This window comes from Myxocyprinus asiaticus, chromosome 40 (assembly GCF_019703515.2).
Source record: "Myxocyprinus asiaticus isolate MX2 ecotype Aquarium Trade chromosome 40, UBuf_Myxa_2, whole genome shotgun sequence".
Taxonomy (NCBI): Eukaryota; Metazoa; Chordata; class Actinopteri; order Cypriniformes; family Catostomidae; genus Myxocyprinus; species Myxocyprinus asiaticus.
In genome coordinates this window covers 31,932,220-31,959,579 of record NC_059383.1, presented here as the reverse complement: position 1 = coordinate 31,959,579, position 27,360 = coordinate 31,932,220, and the positions used below count along the sequence as shown (strand labels likewise).

General features: G+C 38.4%; 1 protein-coding gene across 3 annotated transcripts; it reads right to left on the bottom strand.

Annotated features, from left to right (window-relative positions):
* Positions 1–459: 459 nt before the first annotated feature.
* Positions 460–25,897, bottom strand: LOC127430609 (protein FAM219A-like). Of its 3 annotated transcripts, none has more exons than XM_051680500.1 (6): positions 25,700–25,897; positions 20,117–20,216; positions 15,117–15,219; positions 9,536–9,616; positions 6,145–6,220; positions 460–5,519 (listed from the first exon to the last, which is right to left on the bottom strand). In XM_051680500.1, exons 1-6 carry the CDS (start codon positions 25,757–25,759, stop codon positions 5,361–5,363), a joined length of 579 nt encoding a protein of 192 aa, XP_051536460.1. In that variant the 5' UTR covers positions 25,760–25,897; the 3' UTR covers positions 460–5,360. The 3 variants fall into 3 exon arrangements, with proteins under 3 accessions (XP_051536460.1, XP_051536462.1, XP_051536461.1); XM_051680502.1 differs by having other exon boundaries at positions 6,166–6,220; XM_051680501.1 differs by having other exon boundaries at positions 5,378–5,733.
* Positions 25,898–27,360: the final 1,463 nt, after the last annotated feature.

The following is a 27,360-nucleotide window of genomic DNA, read 5'->3' as shown; positions in this document are numbered from 1 at the left end:
AGAGTGAATATTTATAATAACATAGCTTAAAAGTCTTTTCTAAAATGTCATATTATACTTTTGGCTAACAGAAACGGATATTAATAAATTGCATTAAATGTGACAAAAATGATATTTACAGTATGAAACATAGTTGTACTGAGAATACAGTTCAAATCTAACTTGCCCCTTGCCTTAATGTATGCCAGTCTGGCTTTATTGTGTTCCCTTCTATAGAGCAAAAATATGATAATATTGCAATTTTAGGCAGGAGAATTCACAAAACTAATTTGAATTTAAAACAGTTTTGAAGTAGGTATTTGAAACCAACATAAAAAGACATTGCAAGAGACAACAAGCATTTGTGTAATTGAACTTCTGACTTAAAGTTACTGAAATATTGCCCATGTGACAACTATCCCCGGTCTCCCCTATAAAAGGAATAAAAAATAAAAAAATAAAAAACACAGGACAAGTCAGTTGTAATTGTATGTTCCAGATGTTTTTACTGATATGCTTCACTACACAGAACAATAACATTGTTAAATACTGGTATGGAAACTGGTTTATGTCTTTTACAATCATATTTATAGACAGAAGGGCAAATAAAACAGGACAGAAAATAAAAATGCAAGTTAAAAAATCCCATTGATATCAACAAATTAAAAAAAATATGACTGGCAATAAATAACACGACACACTGTATAGCTAATTCAGTGAAGTAACAGAGTGGAGAATGATGTTACACAATGGAGTGTTTATCTTTACCCAAATCAGATACAGTGTTGCAGTGATGGACATCCTTATTCAATACATACACAGATGCAGGAATCAGTCAGTCCTATGGCACATCCATAAGTACCATGAAAGAGAGTAAAAATGCCAGGTAAGAGGCATTAGAGAACTTGCTTTCAAATTCTCCACTTTCATATCGATGTGATGAGCTTATAGAACAGGCATTGGTTATCTATTGCTACAATAAGATCTATGGCAATATCAATACAGCAATGAAAACGTCACAGATAGTTAAAGAGATAGTTCAAACAGAAATAAAAATGATTTTACTGTTTACTCACACACATGTTGTTCTAAGCTCATATGACTTACTTTCTTCCATGGAACACAAAAGATGTTAGGCAGAATGTTACCCTCAGTCACCATTCACTTTCAATACAAGGATAAAAGATACAATGAAAGTGAATGGTATCTGAGGCTAACGATTCTGGCTAACATCTCCTTTTGTGTTCCATGGAGGAAAGAAAGTCATACAGGTTTAGAACAACATGAAGGTTGAGTAAATCATTTTTGGATATACTATCCCTTCAACATTGTTGTGTTCTGCATTCAGTAAAGACCTATATAAAGACAACGTTTCCCTGGTTAGTGTCATTTCAAATCTTGCTTTTTAAAAAACATAAATATTATATTATTATATTATTTCATTATGATTTCCCTTTCATTCATTCTCTTAATGTAGTACATCAAATGAAAACTGGAGCATTACTAGTGTAGGTACTTGTGTAAGGGGCATATAATTACAACTGGAAGTGGCAATGAGGTGGCGACTTGCACATTAGACAAACAGGTGCTCTGAAAGCTTTACAAAATAAATTTCAAAATTGCATGAGAGAGGACACAAAAACAATGGAAAACAGCACTCACTGTTGCACACACAAGAACAGGTGCTTAAAAGACATTTTAGTGATTTGGCCATTGACTCAAAGCAACTAAAATAAGTGTGTTTGAGGAGTTTCTTAAAAAAATCCATCAAATAAGAGCAGCAAGTGAACAAACAGAGTATCCTATTGTCTGGCAGAATGGTAGTGCATTTTAAAGTAACTGTAAAGGTGAAAACATTAAAGAGCAAACTGAACTTGTGTAAAATTGACTTCTAACGTCACTTATAAATGCTGGCCGTAAGCTTACCTCATCCAATCCCTCTTTCAAAATAAAGAAACAATGCATTTTATGCATTTTGGCACAAATCAGATAGTGTTAAACAAAATCTGTAGCATTTCTCTCCACTTAATGATTTTGAGATTATGACCCCGTTTACACTTGCTATTAAGATGCTTCCTGGGGTGATCCGATCACTTGGTCAGGCGAGACACATTGCTGTTTACACCTTAAATGAGTCTACTGTGACCACATCTATTCGGATTTCGAGGGGAGGTTCTCTGATTTCATAGCGACATACAGTTGAAGTCAGAAATTTACATACGCTTAGGTTGAAGTCATTAAAATTCATTTTTTAACCACTCCACAGATTTAATATTACCAAACTATAGTTTTGGCAAGTCGTTTAGGACATCTACTTTGTGCATGACATAAGTAATTTTTCCAACAATTGTTTACAGACAGATTGTTTCACTTTTAATTGACTATATCATAATTCCAGTGGGTCAGAAGGGTACAGTACCTACACCAAGTTAACTGTGCCTTTAAGCAGCTTGGAAAATTCTAGAAAATGATGTCAAGCCTTTAGACAATTAGCCAATTAGCTTCTGATAGGAGGTGTACTGAACTGGAGGTGTGCCTGTGGATGTATTTTAAGGCCTACCTTCAAACTTAGTGCCTCTTTGCTTGACATCATAGGAAAATCAAAATAAATCAGCCAAGACCTCAGGAAAAAAATTGTGGACCTCCACAAATCTGGTTCATCCTTGGGAGCAATTTCCAAATGCCTGAAAGTACCACGTTCATCACGCTCAATAGTAGACAAGTATAAACACCATGGGACCATGCAGCCATCATACCGCTCAGGAAGGAGACGCATTCTGTCTCCTAGAGATGAATGTAGTTTGGTGCAAAAAGTGCAAATCAATCCCAGAACAACAGCAAAGGACCTTGTGAAGATGCTGGAGGAAACAGTTTGACACGAATCTATATCCACAGTAAAACGAGTCCTATATCGACATAACCTGAAAGGCTGCTCAGCAAAGATGACGCCAATGCTCCAAAACCACCATAAAAAAGCCAGACTACAGTGCACATGAGGACAAAGATCTTACTTTTTCGAGAAATGTCATCTGGTCTAATTTAACTGTTTAGCCATAATGACCATCATTATGTTTGGAGGAAAAAGGGTGAGGCTTGCAAGCCGAAGATCACCATCCCAACCGTGAAGCATGGGGGTGGCAGCATCATGTTGTGGAGTACTTTGCTGCAGGAGGGACTGGTGCACTTCACAAAATAGATGGCATCACGGGGAAGGAAAATTATGTGGATATATTGAAGTAACATCTCAAGACATCAGCCAGGAAGTTAAAGCTCGGTCGCAAATGGGTCTTCCAAATGGCCAATGACCCAAGTATACCTCAAAATTTGTGGCAAAATAGTTTAAGGAAAACAAAGTCAAGGTATTGGAGTGGCCATCACAAAGCCCTGACCTCGATACGATAGAAAATTTGTGGACAGAACTGAAAAAGCATGTGCGAGCAAGGAGGCCTACAAACCTGATTCAGTTACACCAGTTCTGTCTGGAAGAATGGGCCAAAATTCCAGCAACTCATTGTGAGAAGCTTGTGGAAGGCTACCCAAAACATTTGACCCAAGTTAAAAAATTTCAAGCCAAAGCTACCAAATACTAGTAAAGTGTATGTAAACATCTGACCCACTGGGAAAGTGATGAAAGAAAGAAGAATTTAAATAAATCATTCTCTCTACTATTATTCTGACATTTCACATTCTTAAAATAAAATAGTGATCCTAACTGACCTAAGACAGGGAATGTTTTCTACGATTAAATGTAAGGAATTGTGAAAAACTGAGTTTAATTGTATTTGGCTAAGGTGTATGTAAACTTCTGACTTCAACTGTACATCAATCACTATGTCAGCGTGTTAGACTTTGTAAACAGCAAACAGAAATGTATCTGCGGACCTTGGACATTGACGCTTTTCACCTGTCAGTCATTTTTGCTCGTTCTCATTGTGTTGAATTTGAAGCGGATCATTGAGGCTATGATTCATAATGTTTGTTAGTTGAGGGCGCTATTGTGCCACTGTTGAATTTGACAGCCACAGAAACAAACAATGCAGCTCTTTTGCTTGGTTTTGGTCACAAAATTATCTTTGGAGGGCGGAGTTTTGGAATGTGGGTCCGTGGCTAATTCAACTGCTCAATCACGTGAAAGCTTCGGAATGCTAAAATCACTTACAGCACATTTAAGTTCTCGTGATTGTATGTATCGCTTTTTTTTTATTTTACGATATGACGGTTACTTTCTTTTAAAGCCACTCATAACCGGAAGTTTAAACTCTTGTTTAAGCACAGCAGTTGATTGACAGGTGAGGGGTGGTGCTTCACTGCTGTCTGGGACACATTCAGGACGGATTAGCGTTTACACCTCAAATGCGATTTGGTCACATGCATTTTTGACTACGGTCACATGCGTTATTGACTACCTTCGTGTGTGGTTTTTGTGATCTGATCACAAAATATTTTATACCCCGTTTAGACCTGTATTTAGTGCTGACCACTTGTGATCGGTTCATACTTGTGATCTTAATACCAGGGGTCTATGGGAGATGTATGGTATCTTATAGCACCTTTTATTACTAATCTTTAAGTAATCAAAGCAAGCCTTTTTCCCTTTCTAATACATTACAACAATTCTAATTAAAAAGCTTTCAGAAATGTCTCATTTTATTATTTATGTATAACCATTGCGGCTTGGTGTTCATTGTGTAAGCCAACAAAAAACAAGCAACAACGTAAAAAAATATATAATAATATTTAATGACATTCCCTGACAAGACAATTATATATGCTGTAAGTATCTTAGCAGATGTTTTATGTATGGATATTTCAAGAGTATGCCCTTTTATTAGTGTTTGCAACAGAGCTACTCATATGATAATAATACATCCATTTGAAAATATGGAGAAATCAAAATGATCCACATTCTCCTCGTCACTCTGCAATCGCTTTTATTTGAAAATGAAAAAAATGTGTCCGCAATAACAACAGAAAGCATAAGCTAAACAAAGGTGGATCTTAAAGTACGGTATTGACGAATCTGTAGTATCAAATGTTTTCTTGTTCCATTTTAAAAGATATTTTAGCAGCTGCTTCCTTTTTTTTTTTTTTTTTTTGCACCGTGCATTCATGCAAACCTCAATGCATCTATACACACCTAAGTCTAGCCCACTCTAGTGATGATACAAAGACTCACATCCTACCATAGGAGGAACCAATGAAAGTAACATTTTCTGTGTGCATTTTTATTCACAATTTTCTCCCTATTTTATATTAACTGTAACACCCATTCTATTGTGTTTATTTAAGTTATTTAGTAGTTAATCTATGCTGAGAGTACTAACTGTGAGCTTAACTCACAGGATTAAATAGGGTGGGAGGAGTTCAAGGGGAAAGAGGGGTTACTGGATTTGACAGGCTGTGGAGGAAGTGGCTTGGCAACAAATACAAGTGGGGTTGACAGATTTGGGTGGAATGAGGTCCAGATCTTCGTCATCTGGGATTTCGTCCAATCGGTAGCCGTCTTTCAGCAGCTGGATGTTTAAGTCTTGGTTTATTTGCTGTAGGAAAGGCATGGAATTAAACAAAGTTTTTAATCACCAAATAATTTATCAATGCTCTTAATTATGACATGATTAACCATATTTGTGAGGGGTAATGTACAGCCAATCGTTCATTACTGGAAAATAAACCAGAACAAGGTGTTCTTGCATATAATTGTGCAAGTGTGGGTATTTTACTGTAAACTGTACTTACTGTGAACTGCTTACAGGGCTACGTACCAAATAAGTAAATAAATGGATATGAAATATTGATTAGAGTTTCAAATATTGTATTAAGTGTGAAGAAAAAGGCAGCGGTGTGATACGAGAGACATGAAACTAGCATAGCTATGGGACAATGGTCCATTATACAGTACAGTGGCCATAACACAAAAATATTTGACCACGGAATGCCACAATCAACCAATAAGAATCAATTATTCGAAAGCTGTGACATTACAGGGTTATTCTATGAAGGGACGTGATCTAAATGAACATTTGTCATGAAATTGAGACTTCTGTAAAAATAATAGCTTCCACTGAATTAAAACTATAAAAAGAGCTGAAGCCCAACTAATGAGATGGTGATGACGTCTACAAAGGGGTCAAATGGTTAAATGACGTTATTTCAAGACAAATATACCTGGTCCCTCAGAGATCTCACCTCGGCTGAGGAATATCCAGATGATGAATATCTGGACATATCAAAGTCATCGTCACTGAAAAAGAATAGGAAGTAGACAGTCACATATGGGTACCTTTAGTTTCAGCAGAACGGCTACGGGCCAATGAAATCACTCTCTTTCTACAGCAAACCCGAGATAAAATTACATTTACGCATTTGGCAGATACTATTATGCAAAGCGGCTTACAGTGCATACAACGTATACATTATCAGTATGTGTGTTCCCTGAGAATCAAACCCATGACCTCTGCATTGCTAGTGTGGTATTCCGTTGAGCTACAGGAAGCCAAATCAATTCATAATCCAGCTGAGGTAAATATACCCCATAGAGACATAAAATGAAGACAAGGATTCACACTAATTGTGAATCATGTTGAAAACTGAGTGAGCATACACAACATTTGGCACATTTAATCATTACAATGAGACTTATTCAGATGCACTGAAGTGAGATCAAATGAGAAAAATGTAGAGATTGCATTTCAGCCAAATTAATCTAACAGGAAAAATCAGCAGCGACAATCTGGAAACTTCACGCCGATTTCTGCTGCAATTAAAGGCTTGTTCTAACGAAGCTGAGCTCTCCAATAAATGGAGTACACAAGCGAGAACAAGTGTCGTAAGAGACTGGCAGGAGATAGTATAAGCATGTGAGAGACAGAACGCCTGAGTATGTGACAGACAGTGGGTGAACCTTCTAAATCACTGGTGGGTTGCAACCCAAACATGGATTGCAGATCTGTTCTCAAAGGGTCGCAGACAACAGGGGAAAAATATATGTTAAATACAAATAATAAAATGCATAGCAAAATAAATAGGCTTATCTTTAAAATAGGGAGGAGAAAACACTTTCCATATCTTTTACTGTTGACCTGGTATCATAGAAACACGTTACTATACCTACATTTTTGCAAACGTATTTTTATGTGGCTAATTGTACATATTGCAGCAGTTTTCTGGTGAAATGAACCCTGGAGGCGGCAAAACATCAATGCAGCCATTTACATGCACACCAAAATCAGCTTACTTAAAAACCCGACAAAGCAAGAAAACCATGTTTACTTGAGATTTAAAATAATCGAGTTACTCTCTGCTAATGACGTCAAACCGTGAAGACACATGCGCACAAGACTTGCGTACACTGGATAAGCCAGTAGGAATACCAATAAAGGTGTTTAAAGGCAACGTGAAATCAGGGTATTGGGCAAAAATCTACCCGTGTCGATCGGTTTATTCTTTTTTTTTTATTGACTGATAGAGCATTGCACTTGCGATGCAAAGGACCAGGGTACAAGTCCCAAAGAGCACGCGAGTCGACACGTGAGCCAAAAGATTCATACAGAAGCACGACAAATTAACATTTCCTTTAGCAATTGCATTTTTTGTCCCACATTTACTTTTCATGACAGTGTCAATTAGGTTTAGGTTTAAGATAGGTTTGTTGATTTAAAACTCTATAGAGCACAGACCTTAAAGACTGTTTGGGGAAAACTATAACTTGCTTTTAGCGCTACTCAGTGGGCATTTCACTTCATAACTAACTGTAAAATCTGGGTCCAGAACCATAACCATTAGAGAACTGCTCTAAATGCACACATTGACTGCTTTCGGAGTCAGAGAATGAGTGTTACAAATGGAAAACAGACAGAGAGATACAATGGTTGGTGACCTAAAACATGACTTAATTACAGTTGTAGGCTTCAGCTGAGGTCACAGAAATGCAGCAGACAGCTGGCAACACAGAAAGCATTAAGTTAAGAGACCCATCTGTGTGAGATACTGTCATGCTGTGCCTGATCATCTGAACCGAACAGCAAACAGGCTATTATGGCTGAAGACATACTGTGACACATCTCATTACAGAAGGGTGTGGACTGCACAAATGATACAGTTGATTCAAAGTGCTTTGGACTTTTGTCAACAAACATGTTTACCTGCTTTTCCAACATTCTTGGATATAGGTTCCAAGAGAAATCCTGGCCAAAATTAGTGATCCTACACTAAAAGCACATCATAGTCCAGTTTATGTAATCTGTTCTAAAGGGCCCATATCATAGAATACATTGTTATTCACAGAAAATCCTGGCTGAACCTTAAAAGAAAAGTTCACTCAATAATGAAAATTCTCATTATTTACTCACCCTCATGCGATCCTAGATGTTTCTTTCTTCTGCAGAACACAAATGAATATTTTTAGAAGAATATCCCAGCTCTGTAGGTCCATACAATGGTGTGAATGGTGGCCAGGACTTTGAAGCTCCAAAAAGCACATAAAGGAAGCATAAAGGTAATCCTGACTCCAGTGGTTAAATCCATGTCTTCAGAAGAGATATAATAGGTGTGGGTAAGAAACAGATCAATATTTAAGTCCTTTTTAATATAAATCTCCACTTTTGACCAGTAGGTGGTATTATGCACTAACAATGTGAATTGCCAAAAAACAAAAGAAGGTGTGAAAGTGAAAGTGGAGATTTATAGTAAAAAAGGACTTAAATGATCTGTTTTTCACCCACATCTATTATATAGCTTCTAAAGACATGGATTTAACCACTGGAGTCATATGGATTTCTTTCATGCTGCCTTTATATACTTTTCAGATCTTCACATTTCTGGCCACAATTTACTTGCATTGTATGGACCTAAAGAGCGGAGATATTTTTCTAAAAATCTTTATTTGTGTTTGCAGAAAAAAGAAAGTCCTACACATCTGGGATGGCCAGCAGGTGAGTAAATGATAAGAGTATACATTTTTTTGGATTAACTATTCCTTTGAACTATGCATGTTTTAAGTAGATCTAGTGTGAACAGTTTAAGTGTGTGAATAATTATTTAAACTTGGGTCTCCCAGAATTATCATATGGCTTTAGGAGACTATAATGTTCAATATAAAATTCAATTCATATGGACTATTTTTATGAGATTTTTATGGTGAATTTCCATCCTTTTTTATGCTTGACATCAAAAAGGATGCAAAATGTTGATTATTTTTGTCAATACTGAAAGGTCTCCCTTTGCCTTAAAACGTATTTCTCAAGCCTATTAACTTTAAATATTTTATGCCTTGTCCATTTCTCACACCAGATTGTAGGGCACCAGCTTTAGCTGCATCAAAATGAGCTGTTATTTTGATTAAATGTCAGCTCCTTTTGAAATGGTAATGCTACTATTGTGGCTGCTCGAAGAATGGCACAAAACTTTAATTAGGGGATTTATTTCTAAGCTCTTGTCGTTTTATGAATTCTAATCCTGCTCTTGTTCTGAAGCATTCTTAAATATCCACAACAGATGTCTGCACCATTTCCCAGAGAATAGCTCAATTTTAGCGACAGTAATGTGAAGTGTGTCATACCTGTCTGTGTCCACTGCTACAAGAGGCTTCTCATCTGGACTCTGGTCTAAGGATGAATAGCCTTTATTAGGGACAACCAGCCTGCAATGAGAAAAGAATTGAGGAAAAGTACAAAAGAATACAAGATTAATCAAACATGTATGGCCCATGGGCCATGACTATGTTTATGAATGTAGAAAGACATGTCACATCGCTTTGATTGGACTATTTGCCAGAAATAGCTAACGACTGATATTGGCTGATGCTGATATCTACAGAGCAGTGTTATAGATGGCCTATATAATGCCAATATGCAGGCTGTATATAATACAGTTTAATGAAAGCAAAAGAGCTGTTTACAAAAGTGCTACAATTAAAAGAACATTCATTTTACACAATATTTACTCAAAATTCAATCAAAAATATTTAAAACAAGCATTATCAATTGGCTGGCCAATCGAGAGGCCAGACAAAGAGCGATCCAAAACTCCCCTATGATGTGGTCAGCAATAAGAAAAGTGACCTCGCCTGGAACAGGGAATCCGGGGCCCTTTCCTGGAGCCAGGCCCAGGAGAGGAGCTCACAGTTGAGCGCCTGGTGGCCGGGCTTTGACTCATGGGGCCCAGCTGGGCTTAGCCCATAAAACAACGTGGGGCCGCCTTCTTGTGGGCCCATCACCTCCAAGGAGAGAAATAGGGGTCCGGTGCAATGCCAAATGGGTAGCAGGCGAAGGCAGGGGTCTGTGTGGACTAGACCTTGATTACAGAAACTGGCTTTTGGAATGTAACCTCACTGGTGGGGAAGGAGCCAGAATTAGTGTGTAAGGTTGAGAGATACCAGCTAGATATAGTTGGACTCACCTCTACACACTGTTCTGGCTCTGGAACCAAACTCCTGGACAGGGGTTGGACTCTCTCCTTCTCCGGAGTTGCTCAGGGTGAAAGGCGTCGAGCAGGTGTGGGTATACTCACAAGCCCCCGGCTTGGCGCTATGATCTTGGAGTTTAGCCAAGTAGATGAGAGGGTCTCCTCATTGCAACTTCATGTTGCAGGGGGAAAAGCTCTGACTGTGGTCTGTGCTTATGTACCGAACCATAGTACAGAGTATTCGGCCTTCTTGGAGACCCTAGGAGGGGCCCTGGAGAGGGTGCCAGCTGGGAACTCCATAGTTCTGCTGGGCAATTTCAGTGCTCATGTTGGCAATGATGGAGATACCTGGAGGGGAGTGATTGGGAGGAACTGCCAGCCTGATCTGAACCAGAGTGGTGTACTGTTATTGGACTTCTGTGCTAGTCATGGATTGGTCATAACAAACACCATGTTCGAACATAAGGTTGTTCATAAGTGTACTTGGTACCAGAGCACCTTAGGCCAAAGGTCAATGATCGACTTTACTGTCATATCATCAGAACTGCAGCCGTATGTTCTGGACACACGGGTGAAGAGAGGAGCTGAGCTGTCAACCAATCACCACCTGGTGGTGAGTTGGATCAGATGGCGGGGGAAACTGCCAGATAGACCTGGCAAACCCAAACAGATTGTGAGGGTGAACTGGGAACATTTGGCGGAGAGACCCCTGTCCAGAAGATTTTTAATCACCACATCCCGAGGAACTTCTCCCACATTCCGGAGGGGGTTTGACACCCATTCCCTGGCAGAGGTCACTGAGGTAGTCAAAGAGCTCCGAAGTGGCAAGGCGCCAGGGGTGGATGAGATTCGCCCTGAAATGCTGAAGTCCCTGGATGTTTTTGGGCCGTCATGGCTGACACGCCTTTTCAGCATTGTGTGGGGGTCTGGGGTGGTACCTAGGGATTGACAGACAGGTGTGGCAGTTCCCATTTTTAAAAAAGGGGGACCGGAGGGTGTGTTCCAACTATCAAGGGATCACACTTCTCAGCATACCTGGGAAAGCTAATGCCAGGGTGCTGGAGAGGAGACTCCGGACAAATGTCAAACCTCAAATTGAGAAGGAACAATGCGGATTCTGTCCCGGTCGTCGATCAGCTCTTTACCTTAGCGTAGGTCCTAGAGGGGGCGTGGGAGTTTGCTCAATGAGTTTACATTTGTTTTGTGGACTTGGAGAAGGCATATGACCGTGTCCCCCAGGATGTCCTGTGGGGGACACTGCAGGAGTATGGGGTACCTTTGGTCCCTGTATAACTGTTGCGAAAGCTGCGTCTGCATCCTTGGCATTACGTCAAGCTTATTACAGTGGCCGTTGGACTCTGACAGGGCTGTCCCTTGTCACCGATCCTGTTTGTGATATTCAAGGATAGGATCCATGGCTCAGCCGAGGTGTGGCATGTGTCCAATTTGTGGGTCTCAGGATTGCATCCATGCTATTTGCAGATGATGTGGTCCTGTTGGCATCATCATTCTGTGACCTCCAGTGCGCACTTGGGAGGTTTGTGGCCGCGTGTGAAGCGGTTGGGATGAGGGTCAGCACCACCAAGTCTGAGGCCATGGTTCTCTGCCAGAAAAGGGTGGAGACCATGTGCCCCAAGTGGAGGAGTTCAGATCGTGAGATCGACAGGTGGATTGGTACTCGGAAGGCTCGGAGTAGAACCGCTACTTCTCTGCATTGAAAGGAGCCAGTTGAGGTGGTTCGGGCATCTGATCAGGATGCAGGGCTGCCCCGACCACAGATTTTCCTTGTCAACTAGTAGTCGTTAGTTTAAGCCATTAGTCAACTAGCTGTCGCACGCTTATGTTATTACATTTAATTACTTAAATAAATATATATATTTTGGGGGCATCAGAAAATGGTTTGAGTTCCAGGGCTGAGAAAGAATGTTATAATTAACACAGCTAACACTGTTCTACATTACAGAGAAATACTAAACCGTGACAATGAGCGTTTAAAATGTAAATTTTACAAGTGCACGCACGAAGCGAGCCGCAGCAACACTAGTAAAAGCGGTAATGATTCTGAATGTGTCAGAAAAACCAGCAAGGAGACTGCCTGAACATTTTGTTCATTTATAGAGAGAAATGCACATTAGGGTTGTGCCGATAGACGATGATCTCGGGGATCGACGATGGTCAGAGTGATCGCCAATAGCTGATGCCTTTGACGATGTCAAGATGATATTTGGCTCGTTTTCCCATTAATGTATTAAATTATTATTATTATTAGGCTATTATTATCAAATTAATATTACAAATTATTTGCCCATAGACACACTGACATGTGCTTGAAGAAGCACACTTTATTATATTATTAAGAACAGATGACAGAAAAGCCGTTTATGTGCATGTATTACATGCTGTGTGTACGGATATAAAAGGTTCTCACTCTCTTTTCTGTCTTTTGAATTTTTTTTTTTTTTGCAAGAACAGTATCGTCTATGAGTGCTGCAAATGACCTCAGACATCTCAGCTCAGGAGGTGCTTTGCTTTCAGTTCGCTTTATTTCCACAGAGCAGTTCACTGTGACCACAACTCAGCAGCCTATACATCTGCTCAGCAAGGAAGAAGCCAATGCTCCAAAAACAGCCATAAAAAAGCCAGACTACAGTTTGCAAGTGCACATGGGGACAAAAGATCTTACTTTCTGCAGAAATTTCCTCTGGTCTGATGAAACAAAAATTGAACGTTTTGGCCATAATGACCATCGTTATGTTTGAATAAAAAAGGGTGAAGCTTGCAAGCCGAAGAACACCATCCCAACCGTGAAGCATGGGGGTGGCAGCATCATGTTGTGGGGGTGCTTTGCTGCAGGAGAGACTGGTGCACTTCACAAAATAGATGGCATCAAGAGGAAGGAAAATTATGTGGATATATTGAAGCAACATCTCAAGACATCAGCCAGGAAGTTAAGGCCCAATCACAAATGGGTCTAGATATTGGAGTGGCCATCACAAAGCCCTGACCTCAATCCGACAGAAAATTTTTGGACAGAACTGAAAAAGCGCGTGCGAACAAGGAGGTCTACAAACCTGACTCAGTTACACCAGTTCTGTCTGCAGGAATGGGCCAAAATTCCAGCAACTTATTGTGAGAAGAGGCTTGTGGAAGGCTACCCAAAATGTTTAACCCAAGTTAAACAATTTAAAGGCAATGTTACCAAATACTAACAAAGTGTATGTAAACTTCTGACCCACTGGGAATGTGATGAAAAAAATAAAAATATAAATCATTCTCTCTACTATTATTTTGACATTTCACATTCTTAAAATAAAGTAGTGATCCTAACTGACCTAAGACAGTGAATGTTTTCTACGATTAAATGTCAGGAATTGTGAAAAACTGAGTTTTATTTGACTAAGATGTATGTAAACTTCTGACTTCAACTGTTTATACAGTATATATATATTACAGAGTAATATTATGGAATTCAGCTTGTTTTGTACGGAGGGTTAGAGATTGAAATCAGGACTTATTAAATGCGTCTTTTGCTTTCCAGCAAGGAGATTTAACTGTAATGTGTTGTTTAATGTTATGTTGCTGTGCTGAAGTGCCTCCTATAGCCACTAGAGACCCCCTCGTGCTCACACATCTCGGACTCAAATGCTGAAGAAGCGCTGTTTGTTTGCAGCGAAGCGCTACTGTGCAAGGACAAATTGCGATTTAATTAATTCAGTTTATCTTGCAGCCTTCATGGATACCATTACCGATGTCTCAGAGATCCAAATCTGCAGGTTCCAAAGTGTTTTGGATGGTTTTCCCCTTTTTATACTTTAAGTGCCACTTTTACTGTCACTGCTACATTTGTAATGTAGATTTTTCCACATTAATGTGAAAATGACAATGAATAAAAATTAAATAATACATTTTATCTGGAGTGCCAACCCTCTACATTCTGTGTATATTATTATTTCTGGATTGTGCATTTAACAGTTTTGACCAATTGTGTGTTCGCACTAATTTTTCTCTGTGTCGGATTTAGAACAGGCGGAGCTGCAGATCTAAAACGCCCCTTTGATAAAAATAAAGCGTTATTTTTTATTCTTCCAGTCAAAATTTAGAGAGAGAGAGAGAGAGAGAGAGAGAGAGAGAGAGAGAGAGAGAGAGAGACCCAATTATTTTCATGACTAATGGTTCCGTTAATGGTTCTCACCATACCAAAATACTTTTTTACTGCAAATAAAAAGGGATATGGCTCAGACCCATTTTCCATTAGCCAGGAAATGGCTAGACATCTTTGTTCTTCCTCTATGCGACTCAAGTTAATCTATGAACGTCAGGCTATCGGAGAGTAAGCAGGCCTGTGTGGAGCTAATCTACAGGCCTAGAGCTGTGCTCTAAACCAGCCCTGCAGACCAGACCACTAATCCTGAAAAGGCACAAGGGACCAGTGGGGCGGCAGAGGCCCTCACAAAGACTGCACTAACACTAATTAATATTCACAGACAGTACAGCCTTGATATAAACCCCTCTGCTAGTGTTTTTAGGATTTGAGGTTGCTGTTGTTCATATTTTTGTTTTCATGCATTAACCAAACCAACCATTATTATGAGGCTATATGTTGTTATATTGCAAAATTGTACAATAATGCAATCATGTAGGTGACAAACTAAAAGTTCTAATTAAAGTTATTACTAATGAAAATGAGGGTGGATAATTATGTTAGTCTTTGTGAAACCACATTCTACATGCCTCACCTTGTTCTGGCCATGACGTTATTTTTCTTGGGTTGCTGATTGACTGGGATAGCCACAGTTCCGTTCTTCACCGACCCCTTCCTTGCCAGCTCTCTATGTTTCTCTGTGAAATTTAAATAATCAGACAAGATGGAAATGACATCAGCTGTGCAAATTAAACTTTCAAACATTTAAACTTTAAAGAATTTTCACAATTCCTGACATTTAATCGTAGAAAACATTCCCTGTCTTAGGTCAGTTAGGATCACTACTTTATTTGAAGAATGTGAAATGTCAGAATAATAGTAGAGAGAGTGATTTATTTCAGCTTTTCTTTCTTTCATCACATTCCCAGTGGGTCAGAAGTTTACATATACTTTGTTATTATTTGGTAGCATTGGCTTGAAATTGTTTAACTTGGGTCAAATGTTTTGGGTAGTTACTTCAATATATCCACATAAATTTCCTTCCTCATGATGCCATCTATTTTGTGAAGTGCACCAGTCCCTCCTGCAACAAAGCACCCCCACAACATGATGCTGCCACCCCCATGCTTCACGACTGGGATGGTGTTCTTCGGCTTGCAAGCCTCACCCTTTTTCCTCAAAACATATCAATGTTCATTATGGCCAAACTGTTCAATTTTTGTTTCATTAGACCAGAGGACATTTCTCCAAAAAGTAAGATCTTTGTCCCCATGTGCACTTGCATACTGTAATCTGGCTTTTTTATGGCAGTTTTGGAGCAGTGGCTTCTTCCTTGCTGAGCAGCCTTTCAGGTTATGTCGATATAGGACTCGTTTTACTGTGGATATAGATTCTTGTCTACCTGTTTCCTCCAGCATCTTCACAAGGTCCTTTGCTGTTGTTCTGGGATTGATTTGCACTTTTCGCACCAAACTACATTCATCTCTAGGAGACAGAATGAGTCTCCTTCCTGAGCAATATGATGGCTGCATGGTCCTATGGTGTTTATTAGGGGTGTGATGAGATCTCGTGCCACGAGATCTTACGATATTAAAACGTGACGATATTTCTCATTGAGGTGAAAAGCTGTCTCACGATATCAGCATGATGGAGTGTGAGGGTGAAATTAGCATAGATGATGCCCCCACCACTTTTATATCGTTTGTGTGGCAGCATTTAGGTACCCGGTGGAAACAATAAACGGAGACAGAGTGACAGACAAGACACGAACAAAGGCTGTGTCTCATTTGGAATGCTGCGTCCTCCGGGGGTCGCATTTATCGGCCGCATACATCATTGAGGCTGTCTCATTTCATTTTTTTCTTTCTTTTTTCTTATTTTTTATCTATTGTTAATGCCTTTTATGTATATGCACTTACATTTATACAATTGTTAACCTTTTTTTGCATTCCCAATAAAAAAAAATTAATTACAAAAATGAAACGAGACAGCCTCGATGACGTATGCCGCCGACAAATGCGACCTCCGGAGGACGCAGCCTTCCAAAAGAGACACAGCCAATATGTAAGCTCTGTAAGAAAATAGTGCCGTACACCGCGGCTAACACAAGCACTATGCAAAGACACCTACAGAACCACCGCAGCTCTCAACTAAACTCAACCAGGTCTGAAGAGACTCATGTGAAATCATACAGGAGAGAAGCCAGTCAGTTGAGTTTGTGGCAAACCTTTTACAGTGCTTGCACATTGTTCTGTCTTTTACTGCATATGATAATTCATACTCAGAAAGTAGAACTGAAGTGACATTCATTACAAGATGATTAGTTAAAACATTTCAAAATACACCTGCATTGTTTTGCATTTTGTGACTTTCAGTCGAATAAAAGAATAAAATATTTTTCCAGTCATATACACGACCGGTCAAAAGTTTTGAAACACTTGCCTGAAATGTTTCTCATGATCTTAAAAATCTTTTGATCTGAAGGCGTATGCTTAAATGTTTGAAATTAGTTTTGTAGACAAAAATATAATTGTGCCACCATATTAATTTATTTCCTTACAAAACTAAAATTTATTTTTTTAAAAAGTTTTTGAAATTGATGACTTGGACCAAATAATAAAGAAAAGCAGCCAATAATTGCCCAACATAGATGGGAACTCCTTCAGTACTATTTAAAAAGCATCCCAGGGTGATACCTCAAGAAGTTGGTTGAGAAAATGTCAAGAGTACATGTCTGCAAATTCTAGGCAAAGGGTGACTACTTTGAAGATGCTAAAATATAACACAGTTTTGATTTATTTTGGATTTTGTTTAGTCACAACATCATTCCCATAGTTCAATTTATGTTATTCCATAGTTATGATGACTTTACTATTATTCTAAAATGTGAAGAAAAAAAGTTATAATAAAGAATGAGTAAGTGTTTCAAAACTTTTGACCGGTAGTGTATATAGTGTTAAAATATCGTCTCGTCTCGTTCTCATGAACCCAGTATCATGTATCGTCTCGTGAGCTAAGTATATCGTCACAGTCACACCCCTAGTGTTTATACTTGCGTACTATTGAACATGATGAACGTGGTAGCATTTGGAAACTGCTCCCAAGGATGAACCAGACTTGTGGAGGTCCACAATTTTTTTCTGAGGTCTTGGCTGATTTCTTCTGATTTTCCTATGATGTCAAGCAAAGAGGCACTAAGTTTGAAGGTAGGCCTTAAAATACATCCACAGGTACACCTCCAATTCAGTACACCTCCTATCAGAAGCTAATTAATTAAAAGTGAAGCAATCTGTCTGTAAACAGTTGTTGGAAAAATTACTCATGTCATGCACAAAGCAGATGTCCTAAACAACTTGCCAAACTATAGTCTGCTAATATTAAATCTGTGGGGTGCTTAAAAAATGAGTTTTAATGACTTCAACCTAAGTGTATGTAAACTTCTGACTTCAACTGTATATATCTGAAATCAAACACTGTTTTCTACTGGTCCAACCTGGGGAAAATGTATATAAGAATTCCACATTTTCAGAAGAAAAGAAAAGAAAACTCGCCGCCATGATGCTAGTGTTGTTGGTGGTTGCTAAGGCATTGTCATGTGGTTGCTAGGTATTTACATACCGGCTCAAGTCAAAAGAGCAGGTCTGTCCTTTAATGTGAGTCTATGGGTTTTATTTGCCTGTTTTATCATCCGCAAGATGAAAATCATCATATTGTTAAGAAACAAGCCACAGGATTTTAGGTAATACTTAGGGTTAGTATGAGCAATTTTATTAGAATTACATTTTACAAATTTAAGAATATTACAATTTGAGAGCCATCAACATCCTTCGAATCTAGCTTAATATCTCGAATATGATGTCAATGTCATGGCAAGATGCAAAGTTTTAGTATGCTTTGTGAGTACGGGCTTTTCATATAAATATTCTGTGTGGTTTTCTAGCTTAAGAACAGTTTCTTCAGGCGTGAAGTCAGTGCTTGACTTCTGTGTGCCTTCCACACAGTGGCCTCTGTGTGTGTGTGAGAGATTTCTCTGTGGTGCTATAAGTAATAAGGCTGTCAGAGGAGTGACTGTAAAATGAAGTTTAATTACCAACAGCAACTGCTGTATTTCAGAATGCCCTAACTGAATAGCTCTGAACAGTGAGCAGAGCATGCTACATACGTGGGGAAGTATTGTGAGAGTGCTTGCAATGGAGAAAGAGAGGACTGAGCAAAGAGCAATATTTCTTACACCTGTTCCTTGAGCAGAATGTGAATGAAGGGGCGGTCACACTAGATGCACGCAAAATGATTTCGGATAGCACGGACAGGATATGATATCACATTTAAGGGCTTCTGGTTTGAATAAATAATAAATCACAAATAAATAATAATATATTCAAAATGTTAAAATATACCATCTACTCACTTTTCAGCAAAAATAAAGACATGGCTTTGAATTATATATTCTTTGTATTGAGCCAAGAGATCAGTCCATGACGTGTCCATCTTCTGTTGGTCATGCGTCTTCTCTATGTGTGAGCTAATAAAATAATTTCAGCTCAAATTAATATTTCATGTCCATATATTTATTTACTTCTTAAGCAAGTGGTCTTGTGATAAGTGGCATAACGAGCAGACAGAAAGTCATTTTCATCAAAAACACCAAGAGGTTTATCAGAACTCAACGCAAACCCGAGATGGAATTTCGGTTTTTCTTCACTCATAACACAATTTCAATGCAAATCAATACTTCATGTCCATTTATTTATTTTGGTAGGCAGTCGTGTGATAAGTTGGAATAATGCACAGTCAGCCTGTCATTATTGCAAAATAAACCCCTTCAGGATAATACAAGACCCCTCCGCTCATTGATGGGGTCCTGATCACACTGTAGGGGTCTATTACATGATAATGACCAGCTGACTGTACATTATCTCTTACTTAATGTAAAGTCGAAATGATGGATAACTGTTCAGTGCTTTTAAAACCTGATTTAGAACGAAGTATACTGTATTAATTAGAAAAAGTGTGATCTGATTACCTGCTTCCAATTTGATGAGAGAAGAGGAATGGTACTGGGAAATTGCAAGCCAGATTCGAGCTACCCGCCTGAGCACCAAATCTCAACATGTTAGAATAACATTAGCAAAATGCTAGGCCATGGCTCCAACCATCCCCATCTAGTTAACTATGCCATCTACCATAACTAAGGTATATTGAAGCATACTCTGCTTCAATATAATCTTGCACTTTGTACCAAACATCCTAGAACAAAAAAGTTGTAAACTGTAAACTGTAATCCCCCAAAAAGCTTCACAATTGTGTCTGAGAGGTTGTAGTTACATATTCTGAGGGAAATGCAAAGGTTTGACTTATCTAAAGTTGTTGGCTTATCTAAAACCATGGTCATCCATTTCACATGGTTTGCTGCTAATCAGTCCTTAGCTCTTGCTCCAAACCATAAGCTTCCCAATTGCAGTATCAGCAGAAAAAAAATCAATACAGACTTTTTTACACTGAAATGGACAAATTACACTGTGCTTAGGATATGGCATGGAGGACCTGTGTTCCATGTCCTAGTCAGATCACAGACTGAATGGAAAAGAGCCTCACCTATTTTTACTTGTAGTGGGGTGGGCTTGTAGTTGATAGCGACTGACTCCGGTTCCCTCGTGCTTGAATCAGCCTCCAATGTGGATGTCGCCGCAGGGTCCTGAAGACAAAAAAAAACAGTTGTACTTATTAGCTAGATGCAACACTACATTTCCAAGAGCTGATGCTAGATGTATGAGTTATGGATGTGCATGCAAACTAAAGAACCAATGCTAAAAATATAAAAACTAAGAAAATATGGAGATAAACTAGACCTCACTAATCAACTAGACAGTAACTGGACTTCTAGTTGACTATTCAACCACAATGATCCATTCTTTATATGAGTACAAATCTATAAAACCCTCCCAAATCTGAACCAATGTAACCTTTCCTACCATGATCAGTGTGTGGGTGAAAGCAGACAGCAAGACAGACTGGTTGAAATAATTGCATCTGTTGAGGCAGGGAATGCATCAAGGGTGTTGATTCTATTGGGGTTGGGTAAAATAACATGAGTCAGCACAATGTCGCCACGCTGTCGGTGGAACGGGTCATTTTAATACATCTCTCTCAAGACGTCTCCGGCTTGCTTTCACAGCTGTGCTCTGGCGACTTACTGATCCGAGAACTAAGAAAGATGTAGAGCCTTTGCAGTCAGAAACTTCAAATGTACTCTACTAGCTTAGATGTATCTTCATTTTTAACACCAAATAAAAACATTAATTTATTCTTAAAAAAAAAAAAAATATTATATATATATATATATATATATATATATATATATATATATATATATATATATATATATATAAAAATTTTAAGAATAAATTAATGTTTCTTTGTATACATATACAGTACTGTGCAAAAGTCTTAGACACATAAGATGTTTCACAAAAGCATTTATCTTAAGATGGTTAATTATATCTTCAGCTTTAGTGTGTCAATAAGAAATATAAACATCTCCCAAACATTACTTTTGCAAATAGAAAAGATTAGAATAGAAAAACAGAGAGCCATGCAACAGATGTCATGGCCCCCACAAAACCCCCCAATGTACATTGTGTCAGTCTGAGATTACATAAAGAGACAGAAGCAATTGAGACAGCCTAAATAGTTAGAAGAACTGTGGCAAATTCTCCAAGAAGCTTGGAACATCCTATCTGCCAACAACCACGAAAAACTGTGTCCAGGTGTACCTAGGAGAATTGGGGCTGTTTTAAAGGCAAAGGTGGTCACACCAAATATTGATTTAGCTTTTTTTAAGTTTACTGGACTTTGTATGACATTAAGGGATAAATGAAAACTATTTATGTCATTATTTTTGAAGACATCTTCAATATACAAACTTTTTTTTTTTAGTGCCTAAAACTTTTGCACAGTACTGTGTGTGTGTGTGTGTGTGTGTGTATATATATATATATATATATATACACACACAATATATATATATATATATTTCCACTAGTTAGATCGTCACACATCAGACCAGGCTGTAGTAGCTATTGTTTGGTGTTGCTAGGGTGTTCTGGCAGGTTGCTAGGCTGTTCTGGCTTGTTGCTAGGCTATTCTGGCTTGTTGTTTGGCATTGCTAGGATGTTCTGTGTGGTTGCTACATGTTGCTAAGGTGTTCTAACTAGTTGCGACAGACAGACAGATAGACAGATAGACAGATAGACAGATAGACAGATAGACAGATAGATAGGATAGCACAGCTGCTTAGTGGAGAGATTGACAAGGGGAAAAATAGAGATTTTAGCTGTCATAGTAACCAGTTGGCTCGCAAGACACCAGGCATGTTTTGTTGCTTGAGTCCTCAATATGAAGGGCCTAAGTGCTCTGTGACATCACTAGGGACTGGGAGACAGAACAGAGGGAGCTTGTTGAAGGAAATGTTAGGAGAACAGCACACCCACCCCGCCTCTGCCAACAGAGGGCCTATTATGGCCTAAAGAAGCCTGCCTTCATTGGAGATGGCCAATGAGGCCACTTGAGACTCTTTGGTTTGTCATCTTGAGCCACTCGAGCCGTGCCATTATAGCAATGTTACATTTCTGGTGCAGTTCTCATGACACACCAAATGATAAACCTAAACGTCAAACTCAGTTGCTGGACCACTATGTCATTTTTATTGTTTGGAGCATCGGAAGCCCAACACCTTCAAAGCAAGGAGTTAAGGCCATCACATAAATTAAAACAATATCTGTGCCTTTCTGTTTATGGTCTACAAAGGCATACATTGAGTAATCCGATGTATTAAGCTTCCCATTCAGCCCGTGTTGAACTACATAGGCTACAAAAATCTCAGACCAAAACCGCAAAGCACAACATCAAAGTCATGCATATTCCACCAGCTCCATGTACAACTGCCTGTGAAATTTATTCAACGTCTCCATGAGAAAACCAAAGCGAGTGGGGAGTGGTGCCAGAAAGCTATACTGAACTCAATATGATGTCACACTAATCTCAGTTTAGGTTTTAAAACTGATTTATAATGTTATCACAGGATCCAAGATTACAGTGATCAGAAGTCTATTGGAGCTCTCATGACTAAACACATTAAAGCTAGTCTACTTGATCAAGGCACATAAATCCATAGAAACAAACAAATCAGTAACCAGTATTACAGCTGACTATACTATGATGAACCCTTGACCACTGGTCATTATACTGTAAACCTGAAGGTCTAGTGTGCAATAAATCTCTCAACGTTTAGCCAGATAGCAATTAATCTTCAAGACGTTTCAGTCAATGAGAAAGTCAACATTTAATACCAGACATACGTAGATTAGTGTTTTCATGTGTGACCCTGTGATCCAAATGCATTTTTGTAATGTAGGTTAGGAGATAAAGATGGGCAATTGGGTTGCTGACATGGCTGAACCGATAAAAAGGATTGGTGGGATTATCTGACAAGCTGCACTTTAGACCAATCACAGCAAAGCATGATCCATGAGGTGACTAACAGCTGCTGGTGGTCGTATATAGACCCAGACAGAATGGATAAACAAATACTGTACCTCAAAAGAATACGATCGACTCCCTTAAAAATCAATAGCAGTACCAACTATGAATGGTTACAGCCACAAAAAAGACATTCACGTGAAATATTGTAATACTAAGGCTAATTTATTGCCCTAAGGTCTAATGCTCTATAACCTATAAAGCCTGCTCAGAAATTGTATTACATGTACAAAATCACGGGGACTATGATTTTCCCAAATACAATATGTTTCTAGATCAACACCCTTGTTGGTTATGGAACAACATTCCAACATTGTAGATTTAAGGGTTAGGGTTAGGACTGGTGTTGTTTCTTGAACAGCATTCTTATTAACAAATCACTACCCTTTGTTATTACAGGTGGTTAAATGGATAGATCCCCTAAATATGAAAATTCAGTCATCATTTACTCACCCTAATGTTGTTCCAAACCATATGACTTTCTTTCCTCTGTGGAAAACAAAAAGAGATGTTAGGTAGTATGTTAGTCTCAGTCACCATTCACTTTCATTGTAACTTTTTTCCATACAATGAAAGAGAATGGTGACTGAGGCTGTCGTTCTGCCTAACCTTCTTTTATGTTCCAAAGAAGAACGTCATACAAGTTTGGAAAAAATTTTATGAACTATCCCTTTAATGGTAAGGGTTAGGACCAAGTTAGTTTGATAGGGATGCTGTTCCAGGAAAATGTCCTCCTTGGGAAAATCACAGTCACCGCAAATCAACAGGGCACTGTGGCAGCTTTCTGTCATTGCTGATGCTGTCTGACCACCTTTTATCTGAGCAAACAGCATTCCGAAATTTAAATTTGGCCCTCTTATTTTTTTACTTAACCATGTGCCTAACAGTTTGGACTGCTGAGAGGATTATTGGTTGCCCCCTGCCCTCCCTTCAAGAACTGTACAATTCCAGGGTGAGGAACAAGGCTGGAAAAATCACTCTGGACCCCACTGACCCTGCCCACTACCTTTCTGAACTGTTGCCTTCTGGTCGACGCTACAGAGCCCTGAGCACAGAACCATCAGGCACAGGAACAGTTTTTACCCTCAGGCTATCCATCTCACGAACAGTTAAAACTGCCCCATTGAGCAATAATTATATGCAATACACAGTTTAGTCTTTTTATATTTATCCAACACATCCTACCTCTTCTGCCATTACATTTCCTTGCACTGTATATAACAGATTTGTATTACGTACAGTATATATATATATATATAGTCTTATTGTGTATTCTATACATACTTTATTTTCTATTCAATTTTTATTTTAATTATTTTTTAATTATTATCTCTGTCTTGTTGCTGTATTGTATTGTTGTGCACTGGAAGCTCCTGTCACCGAGACAAATTCCTTGTATGTGTAAGCATACTTGGCAATAAAGCTGATTCTGATTTACTTCAGCCACATTTCTTCTACCTATATACAAGACATTATTTCAGCACACATTGTAATTTGTAGTAAATTCCTAAAAGGAAAGCAGGTTTGAAAAGCAGGTGCCATGTTGCTGTAGGCCTATATTTTTTCGGACTTTAGTAGAATGCATTAGCATGAGAAAGCCCACTGTGTTGAATAGGGAAACAGTTGGCTCTTTGGGAATAGTGGAGCACCAATAAAAAAGGGATGACAATATCAATCTAAGGCCATATCACACCAATCCAGCAAATACTAATGTGTGCATCTCACTCTGCCCAGAAAATTCAGGCCTACTAAATGATTGAAAACAAACTTAGAACTACTAAAATAGATATCAATGTGTTTCCCGCAAGCTCTCAAACAACTAATCATCTGAAATTTAAGATGTATGTCTGTTTGCCATTGTCTGACTGGGCAGACAAGATCAGTTCAGCTCAAGGCGTTGTTAGACTGCAAGGTCTATATGGTGTGTAATTGTAGTTCTAGTGCCTCCTTATGAATAAAACTGCAAATCTGACAGCTAGATGTATCATTTATAGTGTATATAAAATAAATAGATAAATCAAATTAAATTATAAAATAAAAAACAAATAACAGTAGTGCTCAATCTGAAAGAAAAACAAGGTCATAATACATTAGAAATGTGTCATTCTTGACATTATTTATGAGTTTAAAAGACTGTATAGTGAGATACTACTTTAGAAGACCGAACGTCAATTACAGTACATGCCAACGAGAATACTGTCATTGTTGCGTCATCTTACGTTCGAAACGTCACAATTATAAACAATTCATGCGAAATTTGAATTCCATTAAAGCTCAATAGGAAACGCCCTGATACATAATGGCTTGCACTATAATAACTGACATATGGTAATATATGTAGGCCAGGTTAAATTAGACCAAACATACACTGAATGTTATTGTTATTATTAGCTAAAGTCAAGCTACTTAATCTAACGTCTCGTACATACATAGTGCATATTCTCTGCACAAAAACTAGATCCCGTTGATTTCGCGTTGCATTTAACAACAGCAATATAAAATGGCATTGTGCAGGCAATTGTTTGCATATGTAATTTAGATCAGCTTTTTGTTATTCTCGCTCACTCCCAGTAATGTAATTTCCCATGACCCGTAAGGTACACTCTTTTTCTCCATTTAGTGGGAGTGAGTCGCACTTACCAGCAGCTTCATCTCTGGATTAACCGGTGGCACTTGAAATCTGTCAATTTCCTCCATCATTTTGATAATACGTCAGTGTAGCACAGATGTTCAAAATGTTATCCTTATTGGAAAAACGCATTCATTCACACTCTGAATCGACTCAAAGATGCCCAGTTCTCCAGCATCATCTCGGCTTGTTTTCTGCCAACTGGCTGTTACCAGTCAGGGGTGACTCAACAGCAACATCTGATTCCGGGGTCCGGAACCCCTCCCATACTGAGGAGGAGCTGAATAATTCATGAGTATGAGTTCTTTTTATTTATTTGTTTGTTTATGTATTAATCATTATTTTTTATTTATTTTATTATCGTTGATAATAAAAATATATTATTATATATTTTTCGGTATTTTTTGTTGTTATTTTACTCATTTTAAATGAGTGTATGAGGCATTTACAAACAAGAATGCCATTACTTATTTATTTATTTATTTATTTATGTTTCTCAAAACATTGTTGTGGGACCCCTAAATTCTAGAGACTGTTGTGCATGAAAATCCCAAGAGATCAGCAGTTACAGAAATACTAAAACCAGCCCATCTGGCACCAACAATCATGCCACAGTCCAAATCATTGAGATCACATTTTTTCCCCATTCTGATGGTGGATGTGAACATTAACTGAAGCCCCTGACCCGTATCTGCATGATTTTATGCACTGCACTGCTGCCACACAATTGGCTGATTAGATAATGGCATGGATGATTGTTAGTGCCGGATGGGCTGGTTTGAGTATTTCTGTAACTGCTGATCTCATGGGATTTTCACGCACAACAGTCTCTAAAATGTACTCTGAATGGTGCCAAAAACAAAAAACATCCAGTGAGGGGCAGTTCTGTGGACAGAAATACCTTGTTGATGAGAGAGGTCAACAGAGAATGGCCAGATTGGTTTGAACTGATAAAGTCTATGTAACTCAGATAACCGCTCTGTACAATTTTGGTGAGAAGAATAGCATCTCAGAATGCTATTCTGAGATGTGGGTTGGCGCTGTTTTGGGGGCACAAGGGGGACCTACACAATATTAGTCAGGTGGTTTTAATGTTGTGGGTGATGTTGTGTTTCTCTTTCAGCTCTTTTTAGCAGAATTTCGAGCAATTCTGAGAAACTGGCTCCAAAAGATGGTTATGATTTAGTAAATAATGTTTTAATACCGTTTAATATACTATAGCCTAAAAAATATTATTTAAATATTTTCGTTTTAAGAAATATGAAAAAAGATTATATCTTTATCGCCCTCTTGTGGTCATCATTTTTAAACAGGGTTTTCTCTTGGCTCAAACCTGACCCAAAACTAGCCAACTAGTTTTAATGACTTTTATTTTGAAACCCAAATGACCACAACCATTCCAGTTTCAATAACTTGTTACGTTTGATCATTCATCATAATATTATAATATTTATCAGCTAAATCATTTTTAAAGAAGCTCATCCACATTTATAAGAAAATGAAATAATGCATCACACAGCAGCACTCGTAATAATAATAATAATAATAATAATAATAATAATAATAATAATAATAATAATAAAAGCTAGTCTTAGGCATTAATGCATGTATAGTCTGACACACACACATCTGTACCTTGGAACTACCACAGACTGTTAGTATTAAAAACAAT

What these genes read in the sequence shown, in the direction of transcription:
- LOC127430609 (XM_051680500.1), bottom strand. Translation starts at nt 25,759, where the DNA reads ATGATGGAGGAAATTGACAGATTTCAAGTGCCACCGGTTAATCCAGAG. An exon ending in AACGTCATGGCCAGAACAAG is followed by an intron (nt 9,617 to 15,116) that starts GTGAGGCATGTA and finishes TTCTCATTGCAG; the next exon opens with GCTGGTTGTCCCTAATAAAG. An exon ending in GTAGCAGTGGACACAGACAG is followed by an intron (nt 6,221 to 9,535) that starts GTATGACACACT and finishes ATTCTTTTTCAG; the next exon opens with TGACGATGACTTTGATATGT.